Raw genomic sequence first — 13,392 nt, 5'->3', positions numbered from 1 at the left:
ATCTTAATTCATCAATGGTGCTACCAGCATTAGTACTGTACATGTGCTTAACATCAATCCACTTTGAATGACTATCAATTAATACAAGAAATTTGTCTGTTCCCTTATCACAGAAGTCAATGTGTACTCTTTGGAAGGGACGGGTAGGCCATTTCCAGGTTTTCAAAGGTGTGCTGGGTGGCATACTCCTAACATTCTGACAAACAGAGCACTCACGTACCATCATTTCTATTTCACCATCCAGTTTAGGCCACCACACAAAACTTCTGGCCAGTGCTTTCATAGCACATATACCTGGATGTTCAAAATGCAGTTCATTCAAAATTTGCCCTCTAAAACACTGTGGAATTAACACCCTCATACCCCACAACACACATCCCTGTTCTACTGATAATTGACATCTCCTTAAATGATACGGTTGAAAGTCTAAGGATGGACAAATCTCTGGCCATCCATTTAGTGTATACTCCAGGACTCTTCCTAATACAACATCTTTCCTAGTTTCATGAGCAATCATTCCGGAGGTGACTGGAAAATCTTCTGCTATCATGGTTACAGCATAAACCTTAGGCTCTACTCCATCATTTGATCCACTACCTGGCAACCTTGACAAAGCATCTGCATTGGAATGATCATCTGAACGTCTGTACTGTATCTCATAGTCATATGCCGACAATATCAAAGCCCATCTCTGCATTCTTGCTGCAGCAAGTGTAGGAACAGGTGATTTAGGACCCAAAATTGCCAAGAGAGGCTTGTGATCAGTTATTAAAACAAAATTCCTCCCATATAGATACTGGTGAAATTTCTTTACTCCAAATATGATAGACAAAGCCTCTTTCTCTATTTGTGCATAATTTTTCTCGCTTTGGGTAAGAGTTCTCGAGGCATATGCAATGGGTCTTTCTTCACCGTTATCCATTATGTGACTTATGACAGCACCTAATCCATAGCCCGATGCATCACAAGCAAGCTTTAGTGTTCTACTGGTATCATAGTGGACCAAAACATCAGTACTAGACAGAGCAGCTTTACAATCTTCAAATGACTTCTGAGTTGCACTGTTCCATTTCCATGGTATCCCTTTCTTTAATAGTTCATGCAGAGGGGCTAAAACTGATGAAAGTCCACTCAAGAATCTTGAATAATACTGTATCATACCTAGGAAAGCTTTCAATTCACTGACATTTTTTAGAGCAGGTAAATTTACTATGGCTCCTACTTTATCTTCTACAGGTCTCAGCCCTTCTGCATTCACTTTGTAGCCAAGATAAGTTACTTCTTTAGCTAGGAATGAACATTTGCTCTTGTTGAGCCTGACATTGTGTGCCAACAATCTTTCGAATACTGTGGCTAGGGTTTTGACATGATTTTGGATGTCACTGTCAACAATAAGGACATCATCCTGAAAACAGAACACATTGGGAAGACCCACAAGAATTTTGTCCATGATGCACTGAAATAACTTTGGTGCACTTTTAACACCATAAGGCAACCTTTTGAACTTATACAATCCTTTATGAGTGTTGATGGTAAGGTACTGTTGACTTTCAGCATCAACAGAGACCTGAGCATATGCTTGGGACAAGTCTAACTTAGTGAAAATGGTTCCACCTGTTAGTGCAGCAAACAAATCTTGAGATGTGGGTAAGGGATATTGCTCATCCTCAACAGCTTGATTAATGGTAACTTTATAATCACCACATAGTCTAACAGATTTATCAGCTTTAGGTACAATTACTATTGGAGCAGCCCAATTGCTCTTGGCGGTTTTCACAATAATTCCCTCACTCACAAGTCTGTCTAATTCCTTCTCAACCTCACCTTTCAATGCATAAGGAACAGGTCTGGACTTAGCATATATGGGTGTAACATCTTTGTCAATGGTGATATGAGCTTCATAACCCTTTATACCATCCTGTCCCTTTACAAATAAAATCTTGTATTTTTCAAGCAATTTCTCAAGACCTGGAATACTGTTACACATTCTAACACTAAATATCTCCTTCCAGTCCATCTCAAGTTCACACAACCAGTTCTTACCTAACAAAGTTGGTCTATTCACATAACTAGCTATAATTAATGGCAACTTTAAATTCTGATTTTTGTACTTTACCTCACACTCTAATTTACCTTCTGTGTTCAAAATCTCTCCAGTATAAGTTCTCAACTTGACACCTGAGTCTTCTAAAGGCACATGCGCAAATAGTTTCTCATACATATCTTTACTCATTATGGAGAAGTCAGCTGCAGTATCCATTTCCATGGTTACAGGTGTGTCATTAATACACAAGTCCACATTATACCTATGTTTAACTTTCTCTTCACGACTGGTGTAAATAGTAAACACATGGGCACTCTCATCATTATCAGATCCAAAATTACTAACACTCTCATGAATACTGTTTTTCATTTCCTTCTCTCCACCTTCAACGGCATATACTCTAACCTTTATCACTTCTACAGGCAGGAGCAATATGTCCAATACGTTGACAATTGTAACATTTTGAATTCTTGAACTTACACTGAAAGCTTTCATGTTTCCCTCGGCACCTCTTACATTTTAAATCAGCATGTGTTCCTTGTTTTGTGGTATACTTATTCCTTTTAGCTACAGTTACTTTACACACTGAGCCACTACTGCTAACTGTTTCACTACCAGCATTGGGAACAAATTCTCTGGTGTTTTTCTCGGCCAATTCCATGCTTGTAGCTATCTGACATGCACTTTCAAAAGTTAAGTTAGTGGTGTTCATTAACTTATTCTGTATTTTTTCATAATTCAGGCCTATTACAAACCTGTCTCTTAGAGCTCGGTTCAAGAACTGTCAAAAGTTACAGTGAATGGATAACTTCTTCAAAGCTACTATATAATTACTTACTGATTCATCTTTACCTCTATGTCTGGTGCCAAATCTGTAACTTTCAGCGATCTCAAGTGGAGCAGGATCAAAATGTTGCTTCAGAATCTTGGTAATCTGAATCAGTGAGGAGTCTTTGGGTTTGTCTGGAGTAAGCAGATTGACCAGAGTAGAATAAACATTAGCTCCTACCTCTGTCAAAAAGATTGCTTTCCTTTTCTCTTGAAGGATTTTTTTTCTTAGCATCCCCACCGTCGTCCATTAATTCATTTGCCAGAAAGAAGAAGTCCATTCTCTCACAATATGATGTGAAATCTTCCTTGTCTGCATCATACTCCCCCACTCGTCCGATATATCCACTGACGCCAGCCATGGTTGCTCTCTTCACTTAAATTCTCCAGGTTCAAAGTAGCCTTCCCTTCAGTGGTCACTATCCTCTCTTCAAGGACTTCACCAACACTTTGTGAATCCCATCCTCGTCGCCAGTGTAGTATCTTGGGTTATTTAATGGGAGAATGAAGAGTCACATGGTCTGTCTGGCTGGTTGTTTATTCTCTGTTCTTGGTTACAATGTGCCTAACACATTTCGTGTTTACACAAGCCTAAACACTTTCTGACTTTGGTAAGCAGTAACATAATATATAATATATATATTCAATAAAGGCAGCATATAAACATACATATATATAACACTGTCCTGTATTTATGTGATTCTGCCGCATCAAGAATCGAGGTTTTGCATAGCGCGAGAGCCAATCACGGGGGAGAACGCGAAAGGTGTGAAACTCTCTCTGATCCTAAGCTTGAGGAGGAAGGTCAAGACTAGGTCGGCGATCGTACCCTTATGTCCGCACCATAGACCTAGTCTCTCGGCATAGCTGGCTGTATGCTGATTGGCTGGTAAGCAAGCGGCAGGAGCTCAGTTGGTAGTTGTAGAGGAGAGGATCCACTACAGTCTATCCACCACACGAAACCTCATAAATAAGTTATTTTCTGTGGAACTCTAAAATATGATTAACAATAATCTTTCACAAATAATACTTTACTTGGTGTTATAAAAATCGAGCAAGGTTTACACGTTATACCACTAGAAGTACACTGTACAATAAGAAAGGAGATACTCTGTACTAAACTTATCACTGCCGGCCCAATACTAGCGTCACGCGAGGTAAACAAAGCGAGCAGAAATGGTCACAAACAAAAGACGTTCACGTTGCGAATCCACAACCAACGATTGAACGCTCACTCGTAACAGTAATATAATATGTGAAACAGCTATGTTTTTTCAAATCGCAAATATTAATAAAAGTGTTAGACTGTTAGTAACGCTGACAAAAACGGAGACTCGGCAGTGGCTGTTGGGACATGCTGATGTGTTGTGTTTCGTTGTGGCTGTAGCCTGGAGTTGCTTAGTTTCTCCAGTGTCTTCAGTTTATTGGATTATATGGCTGACATGGAACTGAGTGACCCTCAACCTAGTGCAAGTAGAGAACAGACGGAAGTAATAATGTTGATTAACAGTGTAACAGTAACAGCTAATGATGAAGATAATAAACATTGTGAACAGAATGTTGAAGGACGCACTGACACAGCACCATTGTCTACTTCACTCAGTACTTCACATCGTAAAAACAACTTTTGACGATAACTTGAAATTTTGGTGTGAACTTTGACTGTTTTGATATATTTACGAGGAAGTGGTCAAAGAGTAGCATGAAATTGTCTAGTTATATTTTCATGCTGATACTAAAGTCATATATTTGACCTGAAAAATGCAGATACAAAGTATAATCAAAAACAACTATGTCGACGTGGCTGAGCCAACTGAGAGTCAGGGCACTCTTACAGGCACCTAAAAATATTGTATATATATTTCAAGGAATTATTATATAAACATAATATCATCATTCTGGATTACAATATATTACATGGTGTAAGTAAATAAATATTAGAATGCTACCACCTTCATCACATTTTTTTTTTATTATTTAGACTTTGTATGTGTGAGTGTACTTTTTTCGAAGTGTACAGCAGTCTGGCAAGTGGGTGGAAGCGATACAGGAGTTATGTTAAAGTGAAGCAATAAAACAATCGCAGTCAGGATCACATCGACGTGGTAAAATATATAATCCTTGACAGTAGTAATTTACTGTACAGTATATCAATGCATCGACATGTTATTTTTTTTAATGACAGTACAAAGGTAAAAAATGTAGAAAAGTAAGTTACAAACATCATAATATTTAGTAAATGTCTTTAATTAAGAGAGGATTTAAAGGGACGCACCATAGTCTTTGCCGTGGATAGGGTATGTTTTTCCACACCTTTACACCATGATAATTTATGGAGGTCTGGTTTATCCGGAATTGGAAATAGTTATTCTCAATCAAGTGATTAACTGCTTTATAAAGAAATAAAGAATATTAGTAACTATTAATATCCTCATATATTAACATTTTCAATTTGGCAAATGGCCGTTTGTGTAGTCTTTTTTTTTTTTTCAAGGCCGCACAACTCTCTTTTGGGAAGAAACCAGGGATTGCGTTTCAGTTTTTGGAATCCCCCCATAGTGTATGACAGCGAATCAGGTGTTGGTAAATACTGTCATATCATAACAGACTTTTTTCATTGCTGCCAGAGTGAGTGACTGGCGAGTGTGATGCAGAATGCCACACTGTTTCTCCTGTTTGGTGATCATCATCAACAACCCCTAGGAATTTAGTAATTTGTTCACGTTTAAGGACTGTACTACAAAGGTATAGGGGTCCAGACCTGCGGGTATTCGCTTTTTCTACTGAGTTTTTCTGAGATTCCAGGCCCCAGTTTATTACATATTATCCAGTTTCTGACTTAAGTCAATTCAGTATTCATGGTTCTTATCAAAGAATGAAGATCTGGAGTGGAACTATATCATTTTTGTACAATAGAAACAGTACTGGTCCAAGACAGGAGCTTTGGGAGACGCTGTAGAATATAGGCGAGGAGTCAGATTGATGGTCGCTATAGTAGACGTACTGCTTCCTGTTACACAGGTAATTACCGTATTTTACCTTATTTATCTAATGGCCACTCACTAGAGGTGGCCATGTCGACGGAAGGAGGCCAGTGGCCTTATTAGGATTTAAATTCCTTATGTTGATCAGGAATGCCAACACTAAGAATATAATCACTGAAGTGGTTGTTAATAAGGGAGGGTTCTGTAACAATTGTACCATCTAACATAAAAGCTGAGTGGGTGTCGTCGGTTCTGTTTCTGTTCTGGATATAATTTATGACTCTAAATTTTCTTATTAATGCCCGATGTCGGCTGCAATTTATTTGTATAATAGCTACGTCTGGCATTTCTAACTGCTTGTGTTACTCTATTTCAAATATTTCGGTAAGCGGCAATGAATGTTATGGGCCTTTTGCGAATGTTCTCTTATTTTTTATCTTTTTCTTTTGCTGTTATTCCCCCATTCCCCCGATTTAAATTGTATTATAGGGCATGATTTTTGTTTTCTTTTTACTTATTTAGTTTTTAGGGGAAAACATATCAACCAGACATTGAAGACAGACGAGATGTTGCAGGTAATCACGTCTGGGTTTTCGAAGGCATAGACTAGATCCTACTTAGCATTCACTAAGCTGTTTTCGAACTGGAGCATATTGTTGTTACAGTAGTCTGTATTTTATTGTGTCTTTACTAGTCTTTAATTTTTTGGAGGGGATGGCTGTCTTACACGTGGCAAAATTGGGGTAGTTATCTGCGATATTGCTATAAATAATCATAATCATAATATATTATCAAGGGTGTTGCTAGATCTGATATGGTCTAGCACAGTGGCGGAGGTGGTTTCGTTATTGTGTTGAATAAGAGCTTAGAACTGCAGGTAGCAAGGTCTATCACTGAGGTGTCCGTCTCTGATTTTAATAGTTTAAGGTTGAAATCTGTAACTTAACAAAGTTTATTTTCTTGATTTAAGATATTGATAAGTACCGACAATTTATCAAGAAAATTTCTTTCATTTGTTTGGCGCCTTCTGTATTATTCGCCATTACGTATTTCAGAGAAAATACCCCATAAACTCCTCTTTAACTTTTAAATTACCTCTTGCAAAATAATTATCAATGCTGAGACACATTAATGGAGTGTATAATATGATTAGGGATACTATGCAAATGCACAATATGATTAGTGAGTTTCGTTTTATAAAACCCAATTCCATCAAATTTTTTAACAATAGAAGTAATATACAGATTATTAAAGTTTCTAAGTGAGGGGAATACTGCGGCTCATTATGGGGAAGGAATGTGGTAGCAGGAGATTTGCATAAACTTAGAAGAGTCAGGGAAGTAATAGTTGGAATTGGGTTTAGTGTAATCAAATGAGCTTTGTACTGTAGAAAGGTAAACGGATCATTATGTGTGAGCATTGTGTTGTCACCATGGGTAAAGGTGGTGTAACACATACGGTCCAGAACATAAAGGAAAACAACGCCAGAATCAACAGTGTAGAAACATTGGTACTAAATAAGAAAAAAAAGTGTCACTGAGGCGTATATATATATATATATATATATATATATACGCAAATTTCAATATACAAACAAAACCTCACTAGTCAGGAATCGAACCCGGGACTCTATATTTCAACAGGGATCGCTGCCACGTTATCACACGTTACCACAAGTACAGTACGTAGGTCCCGAATTTGGTTCCTGACTAGTGAGGTATTCTTTTGTATATTGAAGTCCTAAGGTATATTGGTAGCCTCGTGCTTTCAATTGAGTCTGTAAAATGCTGCTCCGACCACATTGCACGGGCAATCGCAGGTGGAGTCTCCCGCTATTTAAGAAATATACCGAAGGAGCACTCTTTGTTTGAAACATCACAAGGCCTAAGATTGCTTCTTGGTTCCCTTGTGGTAATATTTTTGTTTTACTTTTAACTGGGCATACAGTAGACTATCATGATTGTAAACCACGTCTTAAATGAAACAATTCACATTTTACCATATGCGAAATGATTTTCATTAAGTTATAGAAATACAAATAAAAAGTTATTCTTATTTATCATATTCGTCACATATTTCATTATATCACAACCAAGGTAACCCACAATCAGGCTCGTTTTCTAGTCATTCTCTAAGTTCAAATGTGCCGTTGAGATGTGCTGTCAATCCCTCCTGCGGCAATTGTGTATTAGCACTTGAAATATTTCCATTTGTTTTCTGTGATATACACATTTCTGTGACAAGAAATGGAGGTTTTGGATCATCAGGATGAATGTTGTGTTTCGCATCAAGAAGCACACACGAGTACTCGTGTTCAATGATCTTGATTTCATCCTTACCCTCACAGTCGACAGTATTTCTTTCAAGGTGTGGAGATTCCGTAGATCCAGTGATGGTGTTTTTGAAGGAGTGCTCAAGTTTCGCACAGGAACTGATCTCCAGACCAATTACATTTTCTGGGCTGGAGTCTCTGTCTGAAGTTATATTACTTGGCTCTGTTTCTCTAGATACGGTCTTAGATTTTCTCAGAGCATGTTTATTGCTACCACCAACTTCTTGCTCATGACGGACGATGTTTGCTTTGGTTGTCGATGTTACTTGTGCTTTTACAAAGTCAGGACTTTTTTTGGTAGGCTGACGTGCGACTTCCATAACTTCAGGGAATGAAAAATTTGTCGACAAACAGTTATGTTGATGGAAGAAATATTTTATGGTGTCCCGTATAGGTTTGCTGCATAAAACATACAAGTAAAAGTTGAGTGCATGGTTTAGCAATTCCAAGTTGTTTGCAACAGCCCTGAAGATTTCGAATTTCAGGTGTCCTGCAAGATTATCAGTGTACAGCGCACCTAATACTCCTGAAGGCACTTGTGTAATGAAAAAGCTTATCATGACTGCCATCAGTAGGGAGACCAGGTGCTGATCATTTCGACGTCGGCTTTCCGTAACGGGGTTGTCTTGGAGCTGATCACTACCAGACATCTGATCTTTTCTCTTGCGTAGCCGTATAAATTCTTTAACAATAAGTGTGTTTGATACTGTAAGAACGATGATCGGCACAAAGGTAACAATTGTCTGCCTGATCCATTGGTAGGCAATAAAATAGAAGCTGTTCCGTATGTCTATCTTCATACAAGCGACCCACCATGTCCGGTTGTCAGGTGGCACAAATGATGAAGTTTCACATTCATTATACAGTTTTGGTTCCTTAAGAGCACAAACGGGCAACCATATTACAACAGCAAGGATTACAGATCCAAGGATGCCCGCTCGAGCATAGCGGCTTGTATGGATCCGTTTAAAGTCCGTTGGTCGACAAACGGAAAAAAATCTGTCTATGGCAATACAAGCAACAATAACAACTGAGGTGCTCAAGGGAATGTTATCAAAGAGAATCTCACAGTAGGACCACCAAACAGCCGTGGAGTAGAGTGGTGTAGCTTCCACCAGGAGATGATGAAGCAAAGAAATACTGATGGTCAGGGAGAGGAAGTCACTGATGGCCAGAGCCAGAAAATATGTGTACGTCACACCTGAAAAGAGAAAGAACACGGATTAATCGGTGTATGGTATAGCTGTGGTTATATACACGGGGATGTTTATCGTGAACATTACATACAATTCACCAACATCATTACACCCATGAGTTGCAATTTGTTAACTGTAACCTACAATGGACTAGAATAGGTACTCATGACAGGTGTGTCCTCTGAAGTGCATGACTGAGGAGATAGCCATAACTTGGCTTACCTAGTGATAAGAAAGATGAAGATGCCTAATTAATTTTTTTTAAATATATGAAATCGCTCCGAATCCTGGCTACTGTACTCTAGTCCAGTCACAACTATAAGACTAACCTTGAAGTATTGTCCCCATATCTAGTTTGTTGTGGTGATAGGAACGATTATGACATCATAGATGACGTCATAAATTGTTATCATCTTCACGTTTTTATTTAATGATTGTTCCTCTATTTCATCGTTTGCTAAATATAACACATGTACTGAGCTCATCAATGCGAGATGGTAGCTAGGCTGTGCAACAGACTTGTCTTTATTATCACACGCTGTATGTTTACCTTAATAGACACATGTTTCTTCATCTGTACATCCTACTCTGTATCAAAAGATCTTGGAGCAGCAAACATTCCCTGGCTGACCCATTGTGAGTCCCACCCACCTACCTCTGAACTGTGGCAGTCTCAGGATGATGATCGTGAGAAGGTTGCCCACCAACCCCACCGAGATGATAATGGGGGCGATAATGCCGTAGGCGACATATCTGGCTTCTTCCACGCGAGGGTCTTCAGTGTTGTTGTGGGTTGAGGTATTTGCCAGGTCAAAAGGCCCAAGGTATTGTTCTGAAGAAGTACGAACTGTTAGTCTGATACAGTATTGGTAAATTGTTAACTAAATACAAGTCTATTCTACACAACACACACAGACCCACACACACACACACGCAGAACTTTTTCAATAAAACGTCAATTATTATTTTTATTATTATTATTATTATTATTATTACACACACACACACACACACACACATATATATATATATATATATATATATATATATATATATATATATATATATATATATATATATATATATATATATATATATATATATATATATATATATATATATAGCAAAGAAGTATGTCTGTGAGTTTGTTTGTGTGTGTGTGTGTGTGTGTGTGTTCGCACGAGAATCTCGGAAACTACTTTACCGATCTGTAGTGATGATGGATGGTGTTATATGTAGTGATGATGGATGGTGTTAAATGTAGTGATGATGGATGGTGTTATATGTAGTGATGATGGATGGTGTTATATGTAGTGATGATGGATGATGATGTTATATGTAGTGATGATGGATGGTGTTATATGTAGTGATGATGGATGGTGTTATATGTAGTGATGATGGATGATGATGTTATATGTGGTGATGATGGATGGTGTTATATGTAGTGATGATGGATGGTGTTATATGTAGTGATGATGAATGATGTTATATGTAGTGATGATGGATGATGTTATATGTAGTGATGATGGATGTTGTTATATCTAGCGATGATGGGTGGGGTTATATGTAGTGATGATTAGACAATAAAATAATAACAGTTTAATGCTAAAAAAATATACTTTGCTGTACCGTTGTAGTGGAACTTACATACACCGTTAATGAACTATTGATCGAAGAAAAAGTTTTGGGGACTGAACAGTGAGACAATGTGGAGCCTCCCGGATGGTGGCGTCCTACGTGACCTTGCGAATGAGCCGCCCGGACCAAACTTGGCATGGATAGCAAGTGTCATGTGGGGATCTAAAAAAAAACTCCAACCAACCCTATCCGACACATCAAACCCTACCCGACCCGTTAAACCACACAGAGGTTGAAAAGTAGTATCACATCCCACGTCTTATAGGTAAGTTTATCCTTATATATACTACTACACGTTCACTACAACACCCGTAATACACATTTCATTAAAACACCAGTACACACGGCCACTACAACACCCATACTACACGTTCACTACAACACCATTGGACCCCAGGCCGCCTCTCAACCTCGCTCATAATGAGAATCCAGTGTGCAACATCAAAAAAGGAGCGGCAAAGGCAAAACTCTTAGAAAAATACAGCCTCATAGTCTGGGATGAATGCCTCAAGGCATCATACCTATGAGATGTGTTCAGACACTCACCCTATCCATAAACATGAGAGTACATCTACAAGGAGATCAGGATGCTGGACGGTTTGCAAACCTTCTACTACAGATTGGAAATGGAATTTTCCCTGTTGATTCAGAAGGACAAATAATCATTCCTCAAGGATGTGGAAATGTTGTAAGGTCCTCAACTGAGCTCACTAACATGTCTACCCAAACATTATCCACCACTACAAGGATCACAAGTGGCTGCGTGAACGCGCAATTCTGGCACCAAAGAATGAAACAGTGGCTGAAATCAACATGACTCTACTCAGACAGCTTCCAGGCAGTGAGACTCATTCAAATCTGTTGGTACAGTAATCGACCAGGACCAAGCAGTCCAGTACCCTGCAGAATTCCTTAATTCCTTGGAGCCTGCTGGAATGCCTCCTCACCACCTCACTCTCAAGATTGGAACTCCTATAATGTTCTTAAGAAATCTTGAACCACCAATCCTCTGCAATGGCACAAGACTGGTGGTGAAGAACATGATGCCACATGTACTGGAAGCTACAATACTGACAGGAAAAGCTAAAGGAGAGGACGTTTTTATACCAAGGATACCTCTCATCACCACTGACCTGCCATTTGAGTTCAAGCGACTTCAGTTCCCGGTTAAAGTGAGCTTTGCCATGACCATCTACAAAAGCCAGGGACAGTCCCTAAAGATGGTTGGCCTAAACCTGGTGTTTCCTTGCTTCTCTCATGGACAGTTCTATGTTGGATGCTCCAGAGTGGGAACTGGCAAAAATCTGTACATACTTGCTGCTAATGGCAAAACCAAAAATGTGGTCTACCTTAATGTACTACAGTGAGACAATGTGGAGCCTCCCGGAGGGTGGCGTCCTACCGTGGCCTAGCGAAAGAGCCGCCCGGAGGGCGGCGATTCCCCTAGTTGGTGCAGGTGCAGGTATTGTGTCGATTACCGAGGCGTGTCCAATTGCTCCTGAGATCTGTGCCATAGAAAACTATGAGTTATTTCACCACCTTAGAAGGGACAGGAGAGGTGGGGTTGTTGTGCTGTACTGTCGCCGTGACCTTAAACCATCACCCCTAGGTGTTAATGTACCTGAGGATGTAGAAGCTTTGTGGGTTCAGGTCATCACCTCCCCGCCAGCATACACTCTCTCATTGTTTGTAATTGTTATTCACCCCAGCCGCCATATATATATATATATATATATATATATATATATATATATATATATATATATATATATATATATATATATATATATATATATTTTCATTATTGGATCTACATGAAAAAAATATATATATATATATATATATTATATATATATATATATATATATATATATATACATATATATATATATATATATATATATATATATATATATATATATATATACATATATATATATATATATATATATACATATATATATATATATATATACATATATATATATATATATATATATATATACATATATATATATATATATATATATATACATATATATATACATATATATATATACATATATATATATATATATATATATACATATATATATATATATATATACATATATATATATATATATATATATATATATATATATATATATACATATATATATATATATATATATATATATATATATATATATATATATATATATATATATATATATATATATACATATATACATATATAGTCAACACCTCAACCCGCCAAGATTCGAACCCACAGCCCACGAGCCCATGACCTCTGGACCACCAGGATCCTGGTGGTCCAGAGGTAGCGTTCCACGGTCACAGTCGTGGGCTCGTGGGCAGTGGGTTCGA

General features: G+C 38.0%; 1 protein-coding gene across 1 annotated transcript; it reads right to left on the bottom strand.

Moving 5' to 3' along the window:
* Positions 1–7,435: 7,435 nt before the first annotated feature.
* LOC121863474 (probable G-protein coupled receptor B0563.6) lies at positions 7,436–10,216 on the bottom strand (the record flags this gene model as incomplete). Its single annotated transcript, XM_042362148.1, is given in 2 exon segments — positions 7,436–9,389; positions 10,040–10,216. Coding segments are annotated over 2 exon segments (1,586 nt in total), but the record flags the coding sequence as incomplete, so codon positions are not given.
* Positions 10,217–13,392: the final 3,176 nt, after the last annotated feature.

The sequence above is a fragment of the Homarus americanus genome, unplaced genomic scaffold (genome assembly GCF_018991925.1).
Source record: "Homarus americanus isolate GMGI-L3 unplaced genomic scaffold, GMGI_Hamer_2.0 scaffold16891, whole genome shotgun sequence".
NCBI classification, from domain to species: domain Eukaryota; kingdom Metazoa; phylum Arthropoda; class Malacostraca; order Decapoda; family Nephropidae; genus Homarus; species Homarus americanus.
The sequence above is the reverse complement of the archived record's forward strand: the minus strand, read 5'-3'. Positions and strand labels throughout refer to the sequence as shown.